The sequence below is a fragment of the Zingiber officinale genome, chromosome 4B, assembly GCF_018446385.1.
Source record: "Zingiber officinale cultivar Zhangliang chromosome 4B, Zo_v1.1, whole genome shotgun sequence".
Taxonomy (NCBI): Eukaryota; Viridiplantae; Streptophyta; class Magnoliopsida; order Zingiberales; family Zingiberaceae; genus Zingiber; species Zingiber officinale.
Window position 1 is genome coordinate 47,232,430 of NC_055993.1, and position 26,487 is coordinate 47,258,916.

Sequence of the window (26,487 nt, forward strand, 5' to 3'; positions counted from 1 at the left end):
AAAGTTGTTATCAAGAAAAATAGGGAAGTTATCTGTTCTAGTACGTTGGTTGACAATTTATATACTCTAAATCCAATAACTCCCACGATGCAACACATGGAAATTAATATCACATCTTCTAATTCTAATAAGAGAAAGCAACCTTTGGAAATGAACCAAACATATATTTGGCATCTAAGGCTAGGTCATATTAACTTGAGTAGGATTCAAAGGTTAATGGTCGATGAACTTTTGGGTTCATTGGTGGTGGAAAACTTTCCAACCTGCGAGTCTTGCTTGGAAGGAAAAATGACCAAGAGACCTTTTAAGGCTAAGGGGTATAGAGCCAAAGATGTGTTAGAATTGGTTCATTCTGATTTGTGTAGACCTATAACTATCCATGCAAGAGGTGGTTTCGAATATTTCGTCTCTTTTATAGACAACTATTCGAGATATGAGTACATTTACTTGATGCGCCGTAAGTCTGAGCGCTTTGATAAGTTCAAAAAGTACAAGTCTGATGTGGAGAAACGTCATGGTAAAAGTATCAAGACACTATAGTCTGATCGTGGTGGAGAGTACCTCTTAGGAGAGTTTAGGAGTTACTTATCAGAGGCCGAGATTCAATCCCAACTGTCTGAACCTAGTACACCCCAATAGAATGGTGTGGTAGAACGAAGGAATAGAACTCTTATGAAAATAGTTAGATCAATGATGAGTTATTCAGAATTATCAAATTTATTTTGGGTATATGCTCTAGAAACAGCAGTATACATTCTGAACATGGTACATTCTAAGTCAGTACCCTCTACTCCCATAGAATTGTGGAATGAGCGTAAGTCTAGTCTGAAGCATATTCGTATTTGGGGTAGTCCAGCACATGTGCTGAAGGGAGACACTGATAAGTTGGAATCACGAACAGAAGTTCGCTTATTTGTGGGTTATCCTAAAGGAACGAAAGGTGGTTTATTTTATAGTCCTAAATATCAGAAGGTCATTGTTAGCACCAATGCTCGATTTTTAGAAGAGGACTATGTAATGAACCACAAGCCTATAAGTAAAATTGTTCTTGAAGAAATAAGAGAAGACACGTCTATTTTAGTACCAACAGTACAAGATGAGATATCACAAGAAACTACAACACGTGTCACAAATGATGCACAATTACAAGCAGTGCCACGTCGTAGTGGGAGGGTTGTTCGACAACCTGATAGATTCATGTTTTTGGGAGAGTCTTCGGACTTGATCCCTGGTGAACATGAATCTGATCCCTGCACATATAATGAAGCACTCCAAGATAAAGATGTAGTATCTTGGCAAAGTGCAATGAACTCTGAAATAAAATCTATGTATTCTAATCAAGTCTGGGAGCTTGTAGAACCACCAAATGGTGTAAAAGCTATTAGGTGTAAATGAGTCTACAAAAGAAAAAGAGGGACAGACGGGAAGGTGGAAACTTTCAAAGCAAGGCTTATTGCAAAAGGGTATACTCAGAAAGAGGGAATCGATTATGGACCTTCCATTTGTTGTGGGTTCTTGAGATATCTTTCTCTTTGGGTTCACATCATTTGGTATCAGAGCTTTGGTTTTTCTAAATCGATTTCGTTATCCTTTTTCTTTTGTACTTGAATCTTTATTTATTTTGTTCAACATTATCTACTTATCGATATCATCTCAATCTTAGTGAGTTTTTAGTCGTCTTGTTGCTATCAAAAATAAAAAGGCTGAAATTTTTTTAAAAAAAGAAAAAATACTTTTAGCAAAAAAAACAAAAAAGGCTGAAATTCAAAAAAAAAAAGACCGAAATTCAAAAAAAAAAGAATAAAATATTTTCAGCAAAAAAGGGTCAAAAATTAAAAAAAGAAAAAAAGAAAAAAAAGAAGGTGGATATAGAGAATTATTATTTCTATACTTGCATTCTCCAATTATGCATTTCTTTTAAAGTCTTGCCTAGTATACTTACGTTTTCCAATTCCGTATCTTTCTTTAAAATCTTGCCTAGTATACTCCACATCTCCTTTAAAGTCTTGTCTAGTATACTTGCGTTTTCTAATTCCGTATTTTCTTTAAAGTCTTGCCTAGTATACTCCGCATCTCCTTTAAAATCTTGTCTAGTATACTTGCGTTTTCCAATTCTGTATTTTCTTTAAAGTCTTGCCTAGTATACTCCGCATCTCCTTTAAAGTCTTACCTAGTATACTTGTATTTTCCAATTCCGTATTTTCCATTTAAGTTCTACCAAGATTTAAATTTCCTTTCAGTCTTTAATATCAGTTTTCAATTCTGCAACTTGTATTTTTATATCAATTCCTATCTTTTATCCTAATACCCTTGGGAGTTTAAATTAGTCAACGAACACTTATAGGGAAATTACCACCATTCTAAGTTCTTTAAAGATCTAACATTAGTGAGTTGAGTGATTGAGTGTCAACAAATTGCATTAATGGCGACAAGTGGAGAGGAAGCAAGATCGAGAGAAACACTTGAACAACGAGCCTTGAGACAACACTTGGAATGCATGGAAATCAGATTCAATCAAATCCTTAACAGATTAGAGAGACAATATGCTATAATTTTAGGATTGCAAAATAGCCAAGCGGGTAGAGTTCCTACATGAAATTCAAGGCAATATAACTGTGATGACAACAATAATGATGATGATGATGATGATGGTGTATCTGAGGACATTGATGATAGAGTTTCTAGTGGCAAATATGGTCATGCTAGAATTGGTGGTAGAAGAGAAAGAATGAATGATTATGTTGATAGTAACTTGGGAAATATCAAGATGAAGATTCCTTCATTTCAAGACAAAAGTGATCCAGATGTATATTTGGAGTGGGAAAAGAAAGTTGAATTAGTGTTTGATTGTCACAACTACTCTGAAGAGAAGAAGGCAAAACTAGTTGCTGTTGAATTTATTGATTATGCTATTATTTGGTGGGATCAAATTATTCTAAGCAGGAGAAAAAACAACGAGAGACCCGCTAGCACTTGGGAAGAGATGAAATCTATTATGAGAAAGAGGTTTGTGTCATCACATTACTATCGAGATTTGTACCAATGACTATAAAGTCTAACCCAAGGATCCAAAACTGTGGAAGAATATCACAAGGAGATGGAGATTGCCATGATTCGAGCCAATGTGGAGGAGGACCGAGAAGCAACCATGGCAATTTTACAAGGTTTGAATTCTGAAATTGCAAATGTAGTGGAGTTGCAATATTATGTGGGGTTGGAAGATATAGTGCATATGTCCATGAAAGTTGAAAGGCAACTCAAAAGGAAGGGTTCAATCAAGCATGGTCAAAATTCATCCACTTGGAAATCTAGTTGGAACAAAAGAGATGATAAATTTGCATCAAAGAGTAAGATCAAGTTTTTGAAGAATAAAGATGTTGGTTCTCCATTGGTCAAAGGTAAAGAACCTATCCAATCTTCAAGAAATAGAGATATTAAATGCTTTAAATGTTTGGGAAGAGGACATATTGCTTCACAATGTCCAAACAAAAGAATTATGCTTTTGAAAGAAAATGGTGATATTGAAACTGAGAGTGAGTCAGAAGATGATAATGTCGTGCCACCATTGATGGAAAGTGATGTAGAAGAGTATCTCGTCGAAGGTGAAGCTCTTGTCACTAGGCGTGCTCTAAATGTGCAAGTGAAGGAAGAAGATGAAGAACAATAAGACAACATATTTCATACTCGTTGCCACATCAAAGACAAGGTATGTAGTATGATTATAGATGGGGGAAGTTGCACTAATGTTGCTAGTGCTATCTTGGTTGAGAAATTGTGCTTACCTACCACTAAACATCCTAGACCTTATAAACTACAATGGTTAAATGATTGCGGGGAAGTTAAGGTCACTAAGCAAATGTTAGTTTCATTATCCATTGGTAGGTATCATGATGATGTTCTTTGTGATGTAGTACCAATGCATGTAAGTCATTTTCTTTTAAGTAGATCATGACAATTTGATAGGAGGGGCATGCACGATGGCTTCACAAATAAATATTCTATTAAGATGTATGGTAAACTTGTAACTCATGTACAATTAACTCCTAAGCAAGTATATGAAGATCAATTGAGGATTAAAAAAAAGAGAGTGAAAAAAGAAAAGATTGTGAGAGAAAAAAATGAAAAAGAAAAGGAGTGTGAGAAAAGAAAAAGTGAGGATGAGAGTAGTGAAAACAAATGAAAAAGAAACAAAAAAAATAGAGCAAGAGAGTAAAAAAGGGAGCTTTTATGCAAAAGAAAGAGAGGTTAAGAGAGATTTTTATTCTCACAGCCGATGATTGTACTTTTGTATAAGGAGACTTATTTCAACACTAACAATCTTAACCCTTCTTTGCCTAGTATTATTAAATATCTTTTGTAGGAATTTGATGATATCTTTCCTGAAGAAGTTCCTGATGGATTGCCACCACTTAGGGGAATAGAGCACTAAATTAACTTCATCCCAGGAGTAGCCATTCCTAATTGACCAGCCTATAGGAGCAATCCTATGGAGATGAAGGAGCTTCAAAAGTAAGTTGAAGGGTTGATGAGAAAATGGTATTCCCGAGAAAGTTTGAGTTCTTGTTCAGTTCCTGTTTTGCTTGTGCCTAAGAAGGATGGAACTTGGAGAATGTGCGCTGATTGCAGGGTTATCAACAAAATTACGGTAAAGAATCATCATCCTATTCCTAGATTAGATGATATGCTAGATGAACTATATGGTTCTTGCATTTTCTCTAAAATTGATTTGAAGTCTGACTATCATCAAATTTGCATGCGTGAGGGAGATGAATGGAAAACTGCTTTTAAGACTAGGTATTGTTTGTACGAATGGTTAGTCATGTCATTTGGGTAAACTAATGCACCTAGTATTTTCATGAGATTAATGAACCATATTTTACGTGCTTATATTGGGAACTTTGTTGTAGTATATTTTGATGACATCTTGATTTATAGTAAGAATTTAGATGAGCATGTCAATCATTTACAAAAAGTTCTACTTGTTTTGTCAAATGAAAAATTGTATGCTAACCTTCAAAAATGTTCTTTTTGCACTAGTCAAATAGAGTTTCTTGGTTATATTGTTAGTGCTAAGGGAATAGTAGTTGATGAAGAAAAGGTTAAAGCCATTCGTGAGTGGCCAACACTAAAAACGACAGCTAAGGTACGTAGCTTTCATGGGTTGGCAAGTTTCTATAGGAGGTTTGATAAAAATTTTAGTTCTATAACTGCACCCTTAATTGAAATTGTTAAAAAGAATGTTGGGTTTCATTGGGATAGTGAACAAGTTTTAGCTTTCAACTTACTTAAGGAGAAGCTAAGTTCTGCACCATTACTTGCATTACCTAACTTTGCTAAAACTTTCGAAATTGAGTGTGATGCATTAGGAATAGGTATTAGAGTTGTGTTAATACAAGAAGGTCGACCTCTTGCTTATTTTAGTGAGAAACTCAGCAAAGCAGGTTTGAACTATCCAACTTATGACAAGGAGATGTATGCATTGGTGAGGTCTTTAGAGGCTTGGCAATATTACTTGTGGCCCAAAGAGTTTGTCATTCACACTGACCATGAATCATTGAAGCATTTGAAGAGTCAAAGTAAGTTGAATAGACGTCATGCAAAATGGGCAGAGTTTATTGAATTATTCCCTTATGTGATCAAATATATACAAGATATGGAAAACATTGTTGCAGATTCTTTGTCTCAAAGGTATACCTTGATCTCTACTTTGAACACTAAATTGTTAGGATTTGAATACATTAAAAATCTATATTCTAATGATCCTAACTTTGGAAATATGTTTGATGTTTGTGAACATGCTGCATTTGGGAAGTTTTATAGGCATGAGGGATTTCTTTTTAGAGTGAATAGGTTGTGTGCCCCTAATTGTTCATTAAGAGAATTATTAATCCAAGAAGCTCATGGTGGGGGACTAATGGGACATTTTAGAGTAAGAAAAACTCTAGAAGTGTTGGTAGAGCATTTCTTTTGGCCATACATGAAATGAGATATAGTTAAGTTTTGTGAGAAGTGTATTACATGTAGGCAAACAAAATCTAGATCTTTACCTCATGGATTGTATACACCTTTATCAATTCCTAGTGAACCTTGGGTTGATATTTTCATGAACTTTGTTGTAGGACTACCAAGGTTTAAATGAGGTATGGATTCTATTTTTGTCGTTGTGGGCAAATTTTCTAAAATGGCTCATTTTATTCCTTGTAGGGAAACAGATGATGCTAACCAAATTATGGATTTATTTTTTAGGGAGATTGTGCGGCTTCATGGAGTACCAAGGAGCATAGTTTCAGATCATGATGCAAAGTTCTTAAGCTACTTTTGGAAGACACTATGGGGAAAATTAGGAACAAATCTTTTGTTTTCTACAACTTGTTATCCACAAACAGATGGATAAACTGAGGTAGTAAATCGAGCTTTATCTACTTTATTGAGAGCTATCATTCAAAAGAATTTAAAAGGTTGGGAAGATTATTTACCACATGTTGAATTTGCTTATAATAGATCTGTGCATTCTACTACTAATTTTTCACCTTTTGAAGTGGTATATGGGTTCAATCCTTTAACTCCTTTAGATTTGTCACATTTTCCTGTCTCTAAGCATGCCAGTTTAGATGGTACCAGAAAAACTGAGTTTGTGAGGCAACTACATGAAAAAGTTCGATTGTAAATTGAAAAGAGGACTGAACAATATGCTACGTAAGCCAACAGGAGACGAAAGAAAGTGATCTTTGAACCAGAGATTGGGTTTGGGTTCATATGAGGAAGGAAATATTCCCTACTAAACGTCGTACTAAGTTGCATCCACAAGGAGATAATCCATTTCAAGTCATTGCTAGAATCAATGATAATGCATACAAGCTTGACTTATCAGGTGAGTATAATGTGAGTTCTACATTTAATGTTTCTGATATTTCTCTCTTTGATGTAGGTGATCAAGATTCGAGGATGAATCCTTTTGGGGAAAGGGGGAATGATGGAGTAAAAAAAAAGAGAGCAACAAGCTAACGATATGGATCATGGTCAACCCACTCTAGATGTTAATGATGATCCATTATGTATCAATGGAGACCCAATTACAAGGGCTAAAGCTATAAAGATGAAGGAAACACTTAATGTACTAATTGAAGATGTGAAGGCCAAATCTACCATTAAAGAAGGTTTGACCAAGAGCAAGTCATTCGGCATAGTCAACCTAATTCAAGCCTTAGATGAGCTTAATTAGCACTTAAGTCTCATGTCTATGTAGTAGGGATATGCAAGCTTAATTTAGACTCAATTTCTACTTTTATTTGGGTTGTAATAAAGACATAAACTAAAAATGGTTAAGTAGTCTACATAGACATTTACTAAATGAGCTTTCTTTTGGCCTTTTAGGGGTTTTTGGTCATCTTATAGTAATAAATAAAGGGGGTGACAACCACACATGTATCTTTGATATATTTTCAATCCAAAGCATGGTGAGACTCTCACTTGTTGGTTCTTCATTGAATTAGAACTTATCAAGGCATTCCTTTGTGGCGTTCAAAGACTTATCAACCTCCATCCCAAGGTTGCGGCGTCTACCATCTTCTATACCAAGGTTCATGCTTTCCTAAGAATTGGGTCGAGGTTCTTTTCATCAATCTTATCGATTTAGTTCTTTCTTTCTTCTTCCATTCGTTGTGGATTCTTGAGATATCTTTCTCTTTGGGTTCATATCATTTCAGGTCGACCGTGCGGATCTTGGTAAATCTAAGTTTAGTTTTACCATAGTATTCTGTATTACTATTATTGCTATTGACTAATATAGTATTGCAGGAAAAGCCTTAATGAATCAGAGATCAGACACTGAGCAGAGAAAGTCTAAACTGTTGGTGCAGGTTGCACTAATAATTTAGTTTTGATGTATGATAAATAGGTTAAAGTTAGATGTGATGTTTATATAACTTTTCTACCAAGTATACAGGAGTTGACTAGTCTGAAGGACCTGACACCAGACTAAAATCTAGCTAGGTCTATAGGACCCGATAGCTGGTGCGAAGTCCAGATAGGTCCATGGGGGCCGATATCTGATGGGAAGTCCGGTTGGATTTACGGGACCTGACAATCGATAGAAGTCAGTTGGGTCTACGGACTTGACAACTGATGGGAAGACCTAGTGGGTCAAAGACAAGTCAAGAGACTATAGTTGGTAAGTGGAGGTAAGCAATTGGAGGAGAGATCAAGTGAGTACGCGTTCCCCGTTAAGGGAACTGTAGGCGTCGATCCAGCTTAGGTCCATGTGGGAAACCTAAGTTGAGACCTTGACTAGATCCTGGTCTCAGTGAGATAGAATCTAATTACTACTACTATTTTATTATATTGTGCTAACTCTATTTTACAAGGTAAATATATTTTTTAGACTAACCTTTTTGCAGGAAAGAAGTTACTGAAGAAAAGGAGAGTTTGGGCACTCGGAAGGGATCCGTGCGCCTGGACCAGGCTCGCCCAAGTGACTGTCGCGCCCGTTGTCACGCCCCGGAGGAGTCTCTGTCCGAAGAAATTTCGGCAGCATCTCCCCTGTACGGCGGACAATCTGAAACTTTTCTACAAGCACTATATACCTCAGCCACATGCGGCTGGAATAATACAATAAAAGAAAACAAACACCACGCAGTTAATAATAAAGCAGCCCACTCGGCTGTACCAAAACCAAAACACAAAACTGCTAGCCGGCTAGGCTTACTCAACCAACAACAAATACAAAATACCACATAACAACATCAACACTCCAAAAATAAAACCGGAGTACAGAGCTAAACAAACTGATACATAAAACAAACAAAACATACATGAAACCGATAAGTCTTCTGATGTGACGTGGGGACCAGCAGACAGGATGCTCCAAGCGACACCATAAATAACCTGGTACCTGAAAAAGATAGTGTCAACGGGGGTGAGTTCAACAACTCAGCGAATACCAATGGACATGAGTAGTAAGATATATCTAACAGCAACAAACATGGAATACAGCTTCCTAATCATAAATAGGGAATATGCAAAACTGAAAGGTAACTGAGGAAGCTGTACTCACCAGGAACTCCTATCCAGACAAGAGGGTCGTCAAACCGAAAATGTCAATAATCCTGTATGCAGGTCAAAAGTATGCATCCAACCAAAATGCAGCAACCAAATGCAGCAAACACAATCACAATAATATAAATACATCAATGCATATGATGCTAATGATGCGTCCTGATGCCATCGGTCCTCTCACACACAAATGGCGAGACCGAGTGGGTAGGGCTATGACAACTGCGCACTCTGCCACACTGCTCCCGATGAGTGACCGAGTGGACGGATGCTGTCGGAGCCTGTCCTGTGACCCTAAATCATAAATGGGGAGCTCAATGCTCTCAACTCCCGGACACGATGACGGGAGGTATCTCTCACGGCCACCATGCCGAGTCACCGACCAATGGAGCCAACAGAGTCCACCGTCACGGCTTACTACTGCTACACTAAATGCCAGCGGAACAGAAGGAACTGTCACGGCTACCACGCCGAGTCCTCGGACCAACGGAGCCAAATAGAACTCCCACACACCGTCTGATATACCACTAATCCATGAGTGGTGGTGTGTGCAATACATGTAAGCGATGTGCTCAACTATAGTGGAGCCGACAATCAGCATGAAGATGCAATCATGATGCATGACACTAAGCATAGTCATAAACTGATCAGCATAACCATATCCATATATGTATAATATGGGTACCACAGTATCAGTGAGTCAAATCCACGAATCTAGGGTATACAGATCCTCTATGGTACAACAACCTAGATCCTAAACATATCCTCCTTCCATAACATATGTACCAACAATATACACAGATCAAAGAATCAGAGTCTAGGTACACGAATCATATATGATATACAAATAGAGGTACACAAGTCAGGTATGGTATAAAAACCTAGGTATCAGATAATCTAGATACACCTGCCAGAAATAAAATCCAGAACCTAGTCCTAACCTCAGTAGAGCATGGTATGTCACTTACTCTAGGAACTAAGGTACTCATGGTAATAAAGTACTCATGGCAATAAGATACTCATGGTAACAAATCACGATATATAAGCACGGATACATAACAAGCGACAAACCTAACATGGTATGGATATCAAACAGTGACATACCAAAGACAAACATGTTCATTGCTTGCAGCTATAAAGTACTATGCATATCTAAATGACGATATCATAAAAGATAAGTCAAGAGGTACCCGCCTCAAATATCGCGCGTGCCAAAAGAAATCCCACGTAAGGTAACTCGTCGCAAATCAGGATCCTGTAATACATAATATCCAAATTTAGCTAATTATATATAAATAAATTAGCTAAATTAAATCCTCGAGAAGCTAATATAAATCCAGATCCAATTATAGACCCTAATTGAATCATTTAACTCCTCAATCGTTTCTAATCCATTCGAATTAGGACTTGCAATAAATATGGTTAATCATAACATCTTACCCGATTTAGTCCTAATTCAACACATATATCAACTAATCAAATAATCCAAATTCATTATGATCTACATCCAAAACCAATTACCTACTCCTTACCTCCATTCACAACCAAGTGACAGATGGTGGGATACGACCCGAGGCTTCACCGTCGAAGCTAGATCATCGGAACTGGGAATCACCCGAAATCAGTGCTGTCCGAAGCTAAAATGATCAAACAAGCATGAAATATGATACGAACCGTACACACCCAAATCTGCTGTATCTACAATGGTGCCAATCATTTTCCCTCAGCCGCTGATCACTGATCCCTTATCAAAATACCCAAAAATCACCACTTGCCGTGTCACTACAGCCTTGGTTTGGATCCGGCAACAAGAGGAAACCCGGGGCACAACAACAATCTTGGCTGCTTGTTGCGAGAAGTGGCTCTACACTGTGGCTCACGGCTAATCGGGAAAAAGAGGTAGTCTCCAGCGATGGTCAGCAGAGGGACGGTCGTCTGTCGTCGCTAGGGCAGAGGAAAGGAGAGTCGGCTTGATCGGCATTGCTCGGGTCTTGGCCGGCGGTGTGCAACAGTGAAGAGGCTAGGGCAACACCAATACTCTAGCGTCAACCCCCATCAATCCGAGGGTGGCTTCCCGCAGTAGGTGGCGATGGATTTGCACCGGCGACGAAGATGAATCGGGTGGCACGGCGCTGCTCCGAGCGGAAAGCCGGAGACCAAGAATTAGAGCACACTGTGTTGGTGTCGGCGCGCAGAGAAGAAGAGAACGACGGCGCCGACGCTAGGGCAGAGGCTAGGAGGAAGAGACAAAGGAGAGAAACCGCCGGGTGAGAAGAGATGGAAGAGCGCGAGTAGATTAGGGCACGACCACGGGAGGAAAGAAACGACGATGGGAAGAGAGGAAAAGGAGAAAAAGAAAGAAAATAAAAGAAAAAAATAAAAATAAAAATTCAACTTTTCCTCATTAAAATGGGATAGCCTAAACAGGCTTTCCCGGACCCTATTTTTATCCCCGTTAACTCGTCCGTACGAGCTTCGAAAAATTCCCGGAAAATTTCCTAAAATTCCAAAAAAATTCCCTTATTAATATTCGCCTATTTTCGGTATTTTACACCCGTACCCAAAAACTCATCCACAAGCTGATATGGAGCACGTCGACTGACCGAGCCACGTGGTCTAGGTGCCCAGAGGGTTCTAAGCCCTTGGAATGGGCCTATTTAAAGACCTTTGACCAAGAGCTTTATAACAACAACTACTACAAGTTCTCTCTTGCGTGCTACTCCGAAAAGGCTCCGACTACACCAAAAGGCTGCTCTGAAGTTCACAGAACAAGAGACTGTATTTTGTTTCTTTTCTATTTGTCCATAACTTTATTATTTCCAATTCTTATACTCAACTTTTGTAACACTTTTTGTAAACTGATAATGATTACCCAACGAAAGCACTTGACGAGTGCGAGTCTTGGAATAGGAGTCGTCGAAGGCTCCGAACCAAATAAAACTTGGCTTGTGTTAGCATTATTTTTTGTTTCCCTTTCCGCTGCATACTTGTTTTTAATTTTCTCTCGATTTTTTGATGAATGCTATTCACCACCCCTAGCGTCTTTCCGATCCTACAAGTGGTATCCGAGTAAGTACCGCTCTGATTTGGTGTAACCATCAATTAGGTAAGGGGTGACTTTTCTTTCTTTTAATAGTTGTCTTTCATTTTTTTTTGAGATTTCTCGATAAAATCCAAACTAATATAATTACCTCTTTGGATAAATTTTTCATTGCAAACTACTCTGATTTGGTGCAACACTAGTCGAGCCTTAATACTCTTATTTTTCTCCCACACTACTAATTCAAGACTTAGTCTTAGGACTTCTTTTCCTTTCCTTCTTTTGTGTACAGGGTTCATGGCCCAAAACGAGGGATACAACACTGTTCGTCCTCCCCTCTTTAACTGTGATGATTTCCCATACTGGAAAAGTGGATGAAGGTGTACCTGAAGACTAATTTCAACTAATGGTTTAGTGTCATCAAAGGATAAAAAGCCCCAATCGACCACAACATCGGAATTCCAATGGACCTAGAAAATTGGAATCTCGAGATGAAGAAAAAGGCCCATGTTTACTTTAAGGTCCTCAACACAATCCAGTGTAGGCTAATAAAGGAAGAACTGAACCACATCGGCTAACATAAAAATGCGAAGGAGCTATGGGACAAACTCATAGAACTATATGAGGGAACCAACGACGCAAAGGTAACAAAAAGAGATATATTTTTAAATAAAATATTTAACATAAAAATACAGGTAGGATAATCTGTCAATCAATTGCATGCAATGATAAAGGACATCCTCAACAAGCTACAATCGGCCATCAGATGGAGAACCGAGATTCGATAAGATATGCTCTAAACGTGTTTCCTCGAAATGCACTGTGGGCATCCATCGTGGGTGCTTACAAAATCTCGAGGAATTTATCAAAATTAAAACTAGATGAGTTGTTTTGTAAACTTGAAATTCATGAACAAACTAACTCAAAGTAGGTCGAGAAAGATATTACACTCTTTGTATGTTCCTTAAAAGAAACCAAATGCAAGAACAATCTAGGACAAGAATCTGAATCTGGCTCAGAAGACGAAGAAGAACAACTCGTGAGCATGGTCAGAAAAATATTCACAAGAAGAAAGAATAATTTCTCGAAGAATGACCTATAAAAGGTAATCAAATCAAATGATATAAAGGTGAAGATCACATGCTGCAGGTGTAATAAAAAATGACACTACAAACCCGAGTGCCCGAAGATGAAAGACGATAAATCCAAAACAACCAGAAGAAAAAAGGCACTCAAGGCGACTTGGGATGAATCATCTTTAGAAGAATCGAATGTTGAAGATCTGAAGCATCACAACTACCTCACGTTGATAACATCCAGACCGGAATCAGAGAGCGAGTTGGAGTAAGACGACGAGTCCAAAGACAAATCAAGCCACCACACTCGTTTTTAAAGGTTTGAATGAGCTATCTTCTATCTTAACCTCTAATTTTTTTAGAACAATTGCATGTTTGAATAAAAAAATTAATTAAATATGAAAAACAAATTTAATCACTTCTTGAGGAAAATCAATGCCTCAAGGAATAAATTGAAAATAGAAATCCAAATCAAGATATAAAACTTGAGGAGGAAAACACAAATTTAAAAAGTGAAATTAATAAATTTAAAGGATTATTAGAAACTTTCACCTCTAGATCAAAAAATTTAGATTTAATTCTTAAAATACCTATGTTTTCTAAAAATTTTCCATTTGTTTTAGTGTTCCAAAATTAATTTAGCCATAACCTAGATTAAACTCATAGAAAGCATGATCCTATAGATCTAGGTAACGAGCATCTCATAAGCACACTAGCTCTACCTTGATTGTGTATTGATAAATATAGTACGACGTAAGATGCATAGACATTTTGCCTGGACTTCAAATGCTTACATTAATGCATCAATATAAGTCTGGACGAAAAATACAATAATACATTAATCAAGTTAAGTAGTCCTCTTCAGTAAATTCTAACTGGGCATTAATTCTTAACTTAACTAACCAGATAAACACTGCTATTTTCTGGTAGTCAGTTAGTAATCAAAGGTTAGATAGTTAAGGACTAATGGTAGATGAGTATCTTTAACTAAGCTTTTATTACTACTATTTTTTTAAATTCTTAACTTAATTAGTTTTCTAACCTAAGTTAACTTAGATCTTTGATTTAATCAATTCTTAACTCAAATTAATTTCTAACTTAATTTATTCAACTCAAAAATTTGAATTAATTTCTTCCTCAACATAAATTAACTAACTTAATCAATTAATTCTTAACTTAAATTAATTTTCTAATTAACTTAATTATTAAACAACTAAACTAATTACTTATTAAACAACTTAGTTAATTTTTACCCTAAATTAATTCCTACCTTAAGTTTAATTTAATCTCTTAACTAAAATTAATTTCTTAACTTGAAATCAATTTTTAACTTTTAACTCAAACTAAATTGTTCTTACGTAGCTTTCTTAATTCAACCAATTTTTTAACTTAATTAATTCTTAACTTAAATTAAGAATTGACCTAACCTAATTACTTATTAACTTAATTTTTTTTACTTAAATAAATTCTTGAACAAATTAATTAATTTTTAAATCTATCTTTTAACTTAATTAAAACTATTTATTAAAATCTTCTCTAATTAATTCTCTACTTAATTTTTTCCCCTAATTAAATTTTAAAACAACTTAATTATCCTTTAACTTTAACTTAATTAATTTCCTAACTTAAATTAACTTAATTGATTTTTAGCTTAGTCAATTTCTCAACCTAAGTTAATTCCTAAACTACTCAATTAATTAATTTAATTAACTTCTATACAACTCAATTAACCTACCATTAATTAAAAAAAAATCTACCGCATAAACCATGGGCCCAAAACTAGGGGCGAGCACCCTTGGTATCATGCTCTGGGCACCTCGCCCAAGCTCTAAGTCCAAGCGCCCGGACGTAGAGTCTGGGTGCCCACACCGCCCTATTTAAGGGAGGCAGCGGGCGCTCCCTTCCCTTGCCCCTCTCCCTTTTCTCTTTTGCAAAATGCCCCTCATCGGGCTTTATGAGCAAAAGCAAGAAAAGGAAAAATAAATTTTTTCCAATTTCTTAAACTTTTCTCCTTCGGTTCTCAAGTCATGCATTGCGGATCAACCGAGTTCGTCAGTTCTTTTATAAATATTCACGATGCGTCGGTAAAAATTTTAAACCTAAACTTTTTTTTTTTGTTTAGAATTTTATTTTTAGGATATTGTTTGTTAATTAGGAAACGACCAAATTTTGATACTGACCCCTTAACTGCTAATACAGATCCTAGGTTTCCCACTGATAAACTTGTTAGAGTGTATATTAAAATCCTAGCTTTTGTAAACAATTATTTTTTTTTTGAAATAAAAGAATCACATTGGTCAAATGTCTACATTTATTTGTTAAGTGTAGTTGTTCAATTAATTTATATTGTAGATAACATGGTGTGTGGTGTCACATACAGAACATCATGTTATTAGTTCTTTATAAATTATAAACAGTTGCTCACGACTAAGATGGAAAGGAACAAACCATTGGAATAGTCATAGTGTAAGTAGGTATTAGTTTATCTTGACTAATAAATTACACTAGTACACTCTAAGTGTATTGAGTAGGACCATTTTAGGTAAGTTCTTTTTATACTGACTTAATAAAAGAACTAGACCTTAGTTATTATAGAAGTGTGTACTCTTAATCCTAATATAATAATAAGCACATATATTTAGTATTTATTTCTTTAACTTATCAAAGAGTGAGATTTAGTTCGATAAATCAAAAGGCCCGATAAGTTGGGAAATGATATTACTTATAGTGTGTGTTGTTGATTATAGCACTACAAAAAAAAACACCGGTATAGGGGCAGTTTTTTTACTTTTAAGAGCGGCTTTCAACCACTCCTACACTTTTACCAACGGTTTGAAAATCGCTCCTCTTGTCGCCATCCCTATATCCTATTGAAGCGGTTTTCGTAACCATTGGTAAAAATTAAAAAACCGCTTCTATATACACTATGTGAAAAACGACTTTTTACTTCGTTGATTACCTGAAGTAAAAGACCTGTTTTTACCAAAGTAGACACGCGTGTAGTAAAAAGATTCATTTTACTTCGGATAAACTCCGAAGTCGTAGGCCCAGAAAAAACGAAGTCGTATTGGGTGTCGGGTTCGGACATATTACGAAGTAAAAAGTGCATATAACTTCGTCGGTTTTTAAAAACACCGAAGTAATTAATCCTTTTCGACTTCATCGTTTAGTATTTGTTGTGAAGTAATATACCTACTTTAACTTCGGTTAAAAATGAAGTAATGGATTACTTTTACTTCGTCAAATATCGTTAATTCCTGAAGTAATTATCGATTAAATTACATTTAGCTTCGTTCTAGATCGAAGTAATAGATAGATACTACTTTGAAATTTTTGGTAATAATCGAAGTAGTTGATACTATTTTACATCAACAAATTGTATTGCTTCGAAGTTATAAGTAGATTTTACTTCGGATTTTATGAATAAAGTGAAGTATTTTTTCTCTTTTTACTTCATTATTTTTAGACTTCAGTAATTTTGAGCATCACAAAAGGTAACTTCATAAGCCTTGATCAAAATAAGCCATGATTTCAGCATATGTTTATACAAAACAAATCTCCCTAAATATCATCAAAATAAGCCATAAAAAACTAAAAACATGTACTGGTTCATTCACACAACCTGCAATTCACTTCAAATACGAGTACACAAATTCACTCCATTCAATTCTCACTTCATCATATTGTGTCTGCGTATAGTACTGGTTCTTCGCACAACCTGCAAACTACAATTTAGAAAGAACCAAGGGGCCATCTTCAGTCTGAAGTTTACTATAAGAACATATTACATCAACAGAGATAACCAGATAAAAAATTTAAGCCATCTTACAAGAGACAGTAAACGCATCAAAAGTTCCAATATCACTTTTTGAGTGACTAAACTGACACAATCAGTTATCTTTTCTCAATCAAAGAAGAAAATAAATCCAATCATCAAAACTTAAGATACCAACAGGACCAAAGTTAGAGAAAGCATCTATCATTGTTCTAATAAAAAAAAGATGCAATTACACTTCCAACAAATAGTAAAAAATATTGGAAAGGGTCATTTCGAGCTTCGAGTTCTTACCACAAGTCGGCGTGGTGTACCATATGATGAAACTTCTCCACAACTCAGTCTTCTTTTTTTCAGATACTCCACAGTGAGACTTCTAAGCTGCAAAGAGGAAAAAAATGGAAGAGAAAAAAAAATGCACCAGTTCTTCAATGGAAGACCCTAAGATATAACTATCCACTGAAATAATCATTTAAATTAGTAATATCTAAAACAAAATATAATGCTTGATTCACATAGCACAAAACTGTGTCCCACTTTACAAGATAAATTATGAGAAACACATTATCCAGATAAGGAAGTTACTTTTTTTTCGGTGTCAAACATACCTGGTTACTTGCTTCAACTACATCATGAGGAGGCATCTCTTCAGTACCAATCTCAAGAACAAATGCTCCAGGACGTTCCAATACCTTGAGGTAAAGCAATAGAATGGGACAAAAAAAACATTACACATGATGAACCTTTGTTAATTTTACACAATAAAAATTCACTAATACAAATTCACGAATAATATTGGAGCAAAAAAGACCAAACAGTGTAAGACTTCTAAATTAATTCAAAGGAACATAAAGAGTTCCGACTCAACAGACAAACCAGTCTAGTTGTTTAAACTTTAAAGCTCTGTCTACTAGGAAGAAGGGAAAGGGGAAGGGAGGGTAGGAAAGGAGTGCAAGGTGGAAGGAAGGGGAGAGAAAAGTTCAGTTACTCAAACATGTCTACATGGAAGGAAGAGATTTTTACTAGACAGTTTATGGCATCACACCTTAGGGCCTGCAGATCTTTCAACTAATGGAAATGACCGATCATTCAACAGCTGTTGCTTTAGGTGTTATAACTTACCAACAACTAAGACCATTATAGCCCATTAAGCAACATAATAAGACTAAAATTTGAAAAGGAATGAACCTTCTGCAATTGGGAATTTGGAAGATTTTGAAACAAGAGATCATTTTCCTTGGAAAATCCTAATGGGTGCCCAAGAGCTTCCCGTGTCTTCAACCAAAGTTGAGCACATTGCCGAGCAAGACTGCAACACATTTAGAAACATATGCACTGAAAAATAGCTTAGTAGCAGCTTTATCTTTTAAGATTAATAATTCAAGAAAACTTTAGTGGATAAAAAGATTGTCATTCATCAACTCAAATTTTTAATTTAACAAAAATATTAAGAAGTATGAATGTGATACTCCATAAAAGAAAATCACTTAAATGCCAAGTTATTTTATCCATTTAAGTATTCTATCTTCATGATATTGCATCCAAAAAACCATTGTAATTGGTGTTGTCAAACGCTTCGTAACCTCGATTTAGGGGATTGGGTGGATAGACATTGCTTTTATGCTCTCTTGTCCACATCCTCTTCCCAAAGCCAAATAGAAAACTAACCATACACCATGACCTAAAACCTAGTAGAGACAAAAATCTTCTCAACTTGCTTAGATAAATTGAGATAAAAAAATTAAGTACACATATCTTTAGATAATAGTCATTAGGTACAATCAATTTAATGCAATGAAATAACTTGTGAATCTAGTGGCTCCAAGTCTGCCTCCTCATTACTGAGTTTCTGCATTAAAGAATAGACCTAAAAATGATTGAAGAAGCCTACCATAATCTGAACCCACTTAACTGCCCTAACAACCTTGGCATCAACATTTTTCTCAACAAATTGAAGGCGCATATGCACAAAGGTGTTCAAAATAGAGTATCCATTTGTATTGTAATCACCTGAAGCAAAAACATTAGACTGATTTCTCAGACTGTTGACTCAATGGAGCCTAATTTGCTATGATAGACTGTTGACTGATTTCAAAATAGAGTATCCTCGCCCTTTTTCCAATAAGTAAAATTGTATTGATCCTCAAGACCAAGGGGCCGCAAGACGTTATCGGGAAGAGCACAAGCGACAACAATATGTAAGAGTGAAAATGCGAGTTTGCTTATTTTGATGGAACAATAAACAAATAAAAGTCACATCGAAAGGGAGCATTTTATCTTCTCTAAATATATGCCTCTATCATGACAAAGTTTCTTGAAATCGCAAGAACCTCAGCAAAAAGCGGATTACCAAATCGAAGAATAATCAATAACTAGCACAAAGCAAATAAACAAATAGAAACCATAAAAGTACGCACCTTCGTCGATCTACTTAAGGATCTACGAAGCCGGAGGCCGCCAGAGGACGGATTCGACATTGTGGGCATCTGCGGCTGTAGTTCCTGCATCGCCGTCAAGCCTCCTGGCGAAGAATCCGAAGGGAAGGCGGCGTCGGTCGAGTCCCTCCTGCCATCGGTCGCAGCCTTGGCCGTACGAGGGCCGTCATCATCGATATCGGCGGTTTGCGGGATAGAAACGCAAAGATTAAGCCCGAAGTCTCTCTTCGTTCTACTCCACGAGTTCGCCATGGCTTCGTCCGCTGCAGAGAAGGGGCAAGGCAAAAATACAGTTACAAAACCGGACCAAGGCGACACCCTTCCTTCAGGTCGAGCGGCTTGCGAAACAGGATCCCCGAAATCGCCTCTTTTCTAACCCTTCGCAGCGGATTTCGGCAAGGATCAGACTGCTGCGGATGGACGAACCCTAGGAGAAGGAAAAAGAGGTGGATCGATTCTCTGCTCAGAAGGGGAAGGAAGAGGAGGTCCAACAACTCAATTTCGGAAGAGGAGCATCAGAAGCCCTTACCCAAGAAAACGAAAGGAAGTGGGGGGAAATAAAAGTGGTCAGAGTCTCTTTGTAAAAATAAAAGTTAACTCTTGTACTATTACTTCGGAGTAAACACTAAAAAATGTATTCACGACGTTACTACTTTGGTATTTAACAAATTTCCGAAGTAATAACTTATTTCAGTTTAAAGCGAAGCCCGTGTTTTTAAATCTGCGAAGTCTATATTTGTATATACTTCGTCGGTTTTTGCAGCGAAGTTGCTTATACACTTTTACTTCGTATATTTAAATTGACGAAGTAAATTGTGACGAAGTAAAAAGTCATTTTTCACATAGTGAGGTACGGTTTGAAACTGAACTTACACGTTATACATATAATAACGATTTCAAACCACTTCTATAGCTATATATTCAAGAGCGATTTAAACCACTCTAACACTTAAACAAGAGCGATTTAAACCACTCTAAAACTCTTTAAGTGTTAGAATGGTTTTAAACCACTCTAAACTCTTTAAGTGTTAGAATGGTTTTAAACCGCTCTTACACACCATGGATATAGGAGCGACTTTAAAATGCCTAAATATCATAATTATAGGAGCACTCTTACACACCATGGATATAGGAGCGACTTTAAAATGCCTAAATATCATAATTATAGGAGCACTAATCCTATAGGTAGACTCGCCGACCTCGAGCTCTTAACCGAGTCAATGGGTTAAGTGCCCATTGACCCTATTTTTATTTTCTTTTAAAGTTGGAAAAGAAATTAGTTGTTATTGGGATTCGAACCTAGGTCTCCTAAATTAGAACCTAATCTCCTAACCAACTAGACTATAGCTATTTATATTTTTATGTGTTAGTTAATTATTTAATAACTAGTCAATAGTTTCTTTTGTTATATTGTTATTCTTAGTAATTAGGAGAAGATTAAGAGACATATTTATTCATTTATTTATTAATTTATAATCGCTTAGATAATTTTATATGCTAGTTAATTATTAAATAATTAATTAATAATTTTATTTTACTATATATTTATTCTTAATAAGTCCAACAATGTCGGGTTTAGTATTTTTGATTACGAAATATGAGACTAAGATGATTATGGAAAGGACTTTGGTTCTAGTTGATGCTGAAAAGTGGAAAGGAAAAAATTTAGATTAGCTTTACTTGCTATTAGAGCCTATAAAAGCAAAAATTTAAGAGAAAAAAATAATAAGGTTAATATATTTTAAAAAGAATGGTTCTATATAAATAATAATAATATTTAATAATATTCTGATCATAAATAATCTAATATTATTTTTTAATTTTAAAATAAATAATTTTTAATAAATGTCTTTATAAAATATTTATAAAAAAATATCAAAGTTATATTCTAGTAGTGTGAATTGGAGGATGATAGAATCGAATAAAGAAAGAGAAAGATTTTTCAAAGTGAGATTTAGGATTTTGGAGTTGAATAGAGGAAGAAGAAAAGTTTTTGACGTGAGATTTAGGTCCAGAGTTGAATAGAAAAAGAGGAAAGATTTTTGACATGAGATTTAGAATTTTGGAGATAGATAAAGGAAGATGAAGGTGTGGAGGTTCCGTACGATGCCGGGAATGAAATTTATGTATTTAGGGAAAAAATATTAAGGAAAAAAATTTAAGGAAAATACATTTAAAAGAAAGAAAATTGATATATATAAAATTAAGAATTTTCTTTTAACAAAAATAAAAATAAGAAAAGAATGAAAATCGATATATATGAAATGAAGATTTTATAAGTTATTTAAAGAATAATTTGTTTGACTAATAAATATTTATATTAAATAAATAAATTTAAATTTGAGATGTACAAAATAAAATTACATTAAGTAAATTATACACTTTAATTGTTATTTTTTTAAAAAAATATTGATCAATTTTTACTTTGATAAGAGTGGTTTATAGAATGACTGCTAAAAGTGTACTGTTTGATAACTGTTATTAGAGATTAGATCAATAGAAATAGTTAGTAGCATTTAACATAGAACCGCTGCTAAATGTACCCAATATCTGTAGTTTCAAGATTACTTTTAATAGTTGAATCATTAAGAGTGGTTTCAGTGGCGGTTTATTCAAATTGGTGCTAGAACTATTCAACAAGAGCGGTTGCAAAACCATTCTAAAAAGGTAAGGTATTAGAAATGATTTAGTTCAAACTGTTTCTATTGTTTGATTTTCAAGAGCGGTGTTAAAATCGCTCCTAATAAACCGCTCCTATACAGGTATTTTTTTGTAGTGTAGAAGGAAAATGTGTCCTAGTCATTTAGGTTGAGAATGTCCCCAAGAAGAGCTCATAAGGATTGTCATGTTAAACCCTGCAGGTGGACTTAGTCCGACATGACAATGAGGTTGAGTGGTACTACTCTTGGACTAAGACATTAGTTAAAGTGAGTTGTCAATAACTCAATTAAATTAATGGGCATTCGATATCTTAAACACAAGGAGACTAACACACTCATGATAAGAAGGAATCCATAATGTAATTTGGGATTGGTGCGATAGTGCAATAATAACTCTCTAGTGAAATGAGTTATTATTGATTAACTTGAGTTGTGTGTTTGGGACGAACACGGGATACTCGAGCTTGTCGGAAGGTCAAAACCAATTTCTCCTCTAGGTCCCTGTTGTAGCCTCATTAATGCCTCATATCCACCCATGTAAAGCCCATCTTGGTGTCCAAGAGGGGGCCGCCCCAAGGCTTGGTGACCAAGCCAAGGGTCGGCCACTATTCTTCCTAAGGGGGCCGACCACAATTAATTTTGAGGGGCCGACCACCATAATTTAAATTAGGAGGGGTGTTTTGAATTTTTAAAATCTTCTCTTTGTAGATATCTACAAGTTTTAAAAGAGAGATTTTAAATTATAAAACTTTCCTTATTTAAATTAGGCCACATGGTTTAAAAGAAAGCTTAAAAGTTTTAAAACTTTCCTTTTTAACGATCCTCATGGTTGTTGAAAAAAAAGGAAGGGAGTTTTAAATTTGAAACTTTCTATTTTTGTAACCATGTTAAAAAAGGAAATTTTAGAAGAGAAGTTTTAAATTTTAAAACTTGGTTTTAATTTTTTAAAACTTTCCTTTTTTAACATCCACATTAGGAAATTAAAAGAGGGCTTGTAAAATTTTATAAGAGCTTTCCTTCTTTGCTTATAAAATTTTTACAAAACTATTTTTCCTTCTTTTAAGGGCTGGCCACCCTTGCTTGGTGCCCAAGGAAGGGGTCGGCCAAATCATTCAATCAATGATTGAATCAATCAAGAGAAAAAAAAGGAAAAATAAAAGGGGAAAAGGAAAAAATAAGAGGAAGATTTTAATTTTTTGTAAAAATCTTTTCTTATTTGCCTTGGGCAAGTAATATAAAAGAAGGGGAGGGGAGACGTCATGAGAAATCAATTCTTATTCTCTTGTTGAAGCTCCCTCTTGTGGTCGGCCCTCTCCTCTTCTCTTTCCCCTTGCTCTCTTTTACTCCGTGGTGATGGTGGTGGGCGAATACTAGAAGGAGGAAGAGCTTTTGGGTGGTGTTCATCTTGGAGGATCGTCGCCCACATAACGTCCAAGGTGAGGCGAGGAATACGGCAGAAGATCTCGAGGTTATTAGCATACAAAGAAAAGGTATAACTAGTAATTGTTTTCCGCATCATGCTAGTTATTTTTCTTTGTATGAATTCCAAACACAAGAGGTATTAGATTCTAGTTTTTCAAATTTGTAATTCGAGTTTGTGTTTTTTTTGTTTTTTGAATTTGTGATTCGATTGTTCTTTTTTGTTAAACTTAGAGTTATATAAGGAAATTAAATATTAGCTTTCCTTAAAAGGCTTTGTCTAGGCGGTGGTGGATGATCTCATACCCAAGAAGGACTAGTGTCTCGCCATGCAGTCCTAGAAGCCAATTTTGGAAATTAATATTTAATTGAATTTATAACATAGGTGGATTTGGATCAATAATGTTAAGCATCGTTTGCGATCCAAATCTAAACCATTAAGAATAGATAAGTTAAATTTGGAATCAATAATGTTAAGTTCTATTTGTGATTCCTAATTTATTTTAAAGAACATAATAGGTTGTTTAGGAAAGGTTCGACACTTGTACAAAATTTTTGTACAGCGGAGTCGGTACGATTTTCCTAGGACCAACCAACAAAACTTAGGATAGATTTTCCTCTACTATCTATGTGCCTTTATTGTTTAGATTTCTGGATAGACATTTTTTTCATGCGTTCATGCATTCCCGCTGTCGAGGTTATCAATTATTATAGCTTGCAACGTTTAGTTTATTATTCTAGTGCGGTTAATATAGGTCCGTGTGCACAACTCCATAACAACTTAGTTAGAGTTAATGATCTTAGCTATATCACAAGGGTCGTCAATACGGATGTTACATTATCCCCTACTATTATTCGTGATTTTTTAGGATTACGACCTTCCGCATGTTCCTTCTAGTGCTATCCCCCTTGGGATCCACCATTTGGTGATCCCTACTCGCATATCACGCTCGTTATGATCTATTCATATTTTTTGGGGGGTTAACATGTACCGATTGTGATCCTGTTTCAATCAGTCACCCTTAGAGTTAAGGACTATGCGATGTCACGATGATGCATCCTTTTCATTCATTTCTCCTTTACGCATTATGATATAGATTAGACATAGACATTACTTTGGACATATTTCATACCATCATCTACTCTTCAAGTATTACCACTAGTCGATGGGTTCATATGTCATATTGCCACTTCTTGACCACCTATATAGCCTCATTAGACATTGATGTCACCATGGGTGATATCAGAGCCTTAAATGAGTTTAATATGGTAGATGCTAGGAACTTTTCCTTAGCCGGTGTACATATAGATGATGAGTGTGTCCTATCCTAGAGGAGAGAGGCCCAACACCAGCCTGACCTAGCCACCCAACCTCCACCTAATCCGATAACCCAGCCCCTGCCTGATCCTGTGACCCAAGATCAGCCTACTCCAGCTCTAGGAGAGGAGGCAAAGCTGGATGAGTACATCGCTGATCTTTTTGGGTTACTCGTACTTCCAGTCCCTCATACGTTGGATGACAGAGTTACCAGACTTGAGGGATCCATGACGAGTCTTGGACGGGAGGTCTCCAGCCTTCGAAAGGATGTCTCCAGTCTTCGAGAGGAGCAACTCGTCCTATTGAGTTGTTGGACCTGATACGATCCTTGGGTTTTGACGCATCTTCCTCATCTTGTTAGTAGATCAGCTTCTAGTTTATCTGATTGATACTATTTAGGTGGCGTTTGGTAGGGTGCAATGTGTCTTGTAATGTAATCAGGATTATATTATAAGGCTGATTATTTTGTTTGATTTACTTTTAAATTTATAATGTAATGTAATCTCGATTACAAAAAATAGTGAAGTTTTGTAATCTGTATTACAAAACAAATACTATATAATCTGATTACATTACGAGGATATCATTTAACCAAAATTTGAATCTCGAATATACCCCTAATCCATCGTCGGCAGCCCGTCGCTATCGCCCGCCAGCCGCCACTGCCACCGGCCCCAGCCGTCGTTCTTTGGCTGCCACCGCCGTTGCCCACCGGCCGCCACCGTCGCCACCCGTCGGCCGCCACCGCTGCCGCCCGCCGTCCGCCACCGTCGCCGCCTGCCAGCCGCTGCCGCCCGCTGCCGGCCACCACCGCCCGCCAGCCGCCATTGCCCGCCGACCGCCGTCGACCGCCACCGCCCGCCGGCCGCCACCGCCGCCCGTTGACCGCCAACCGCCGCCGTCGTCGCCAGCCACCGCCACCACCCGCCGGCAGCCACCGCCACTTGTTGACTGCCAACCACCGCTGTCGTCGCTAGCCGCCGCCAGTCGTCGTCGACTGTCGCCGACTACCGCAACCGACCGTCACCGGCCGCCGCAATCGACCGCCGCCGGCCACCGCCGACCGTCGTAATCGGCCACCATTCGCCATCGCCGTCGCCCGCCAGTAGCCGGTCGTCGCGCAGCCGACCGCTGCGGTCGGCAGATAGTAGTGCCGCCATTGCTGTCTGCCGACTGCTGCAGCCGCCACTGCTGTCTGCCAACTGTTGCAACCGCCATTGCTGTCTGCCGACCGCTGTCAGCCGCCACTGCTGTTCACCGGCCGCTGTCGCCACCTGCTGGTCGCCCGCCCGTCGTCGTTGACCGCTCATCGCCGACCGCTCGCCGGTCGCCGCGCCGCCGATTGGTCGTCGCGTCGCCGACCGCCTACCGGCCGTCGCACTGCCGACCGCCTACCGGCCGCCGCCGTCATTCATAAAAAAATTGAATAATAGTAAAAAAATTTTAAAAATATTTTCTTTGATAGAGAGCATGAAATTTGATCATAGAAAAGTAAATTTTTTAAAAATAACTCTGTGAAGTAATTCTAAATTTAACGATATAATTTTTGTTAAAAAGTTTATAAAACATAATACAGTTGTAAAAATTTTTTAAAAATTTTTCTATAGATAAGTAATGAAGTCCTTTTTCTTAGAAAAATTAAGAGATGATTAATTTTGGACATAAATTATACGAAACACTTTATTTAAAAACGTTATACAATTTAAGTTAAAA

The 26,487-nt window shown here is 36.8% G+C and overlaps 2 protein-coding genes across 2 annotated transcripts; one reads left to right on the forward strand and one right to left on the reverse strand.

Annotated features, from left to right (window-relative positions):
* Positions 1 to 16,796: 16,796 nt before the first annotated feature.
* Positions 16,797 to 18,823, reverse strand: LOC121978240 (glycine--tRNA ligase, chloroplastic/mitochondrial 2-like). The gene is made up of 5 exons (XM_042530611.1): positions 18,131 to 18,823; positions 17,551 to 17,634; positions 17,237 to 17,323; positions 16,997 to 17,048; positions 16,797 to 16,885 (listed from the first exon to the last, which is right to left on the reverse strand). Exons 1-5 carry the CDS (start codon positions 18,260 to 18,262, stop codon positions 16,797 to 16,799), a joined length of 444 nt encoding a protein of 147 aa, XP_042386545.1. The 5' UTR covers positions 18,263 to 18,823.
* Positions 18,824 to 19,627: 804 nt separating this feature from the next.
* On the forward strand, positions 19,628 to 26,191 carry LOC121978241 (proline-rich receptor-like protein kinase PERK9). The gene is made up of 3 exons (XM_042530612.1): positions 19,628 to 19,658; positions 25,410 to 25,842; positions 25,957 to 26,191. Exons 1-3 carry the CDS (start codon positions 19,628 to 19,630, stop codon positions 26,189 to 26,191), a joined length of 699 nt encoding a protein of 232 aa, XP_042386546.1.
* The last annotated feature ends 296 nt before the right edge of the window (positions 26,192 to 26,487 follow it).

What these genes read in the sequence shown, in the direction of transcription:
- LOC121978240 (XM_042530611.1), bottom strand. Translation starts at nt 18,262, where the DNA reads ATGTGTTGCAGTCTTGCTCGGCAATGTGCTCAACTTTGGTTGAAGACA. An exon ending in CAAATTCCCAATTGCAGAAG is followed by an intron (nt 17,635 to 18,130) that starts GTTCATTCCTTT and finishes CTTTACCTCAAG; the next exon opens with GTATTGGAACGTCCTGGAGC. An exon ending in GTACACCACGCCGACTTGTG is followed by an intron (nt 17,049 to 17,236) that starts GTAAGAACTCGA and finishes TGATTGTGTCAG; the next exon opens with TTTAGTCACTCAAAAAGTGA.
- LOC121978241 (XM_042530612.1), top strand. Translation starts at nt 19,628, where the DNA reads ATGGCTTCGTCCGCTGCAGAGAAGGGGCAAG. An exon ending in CGCTGCAGAGAAGGGGCAAG is followed by an intron (nt 19,659 to 25,409) that starts GCAAAAATACAG and finishes CATCGTCGGCAG; the next exon opens with CCCGTCGCTATCGCCCGCCA. An exon ending in GCCGGCCACCGCCGACCGTC is followed by an intron (nt 25,843 to 25,956) that starts GTAATCGGCCAC and finishes CGACTGCTGCAG; the next exon opens with CCGCCACTGCTGTCTGCCAA.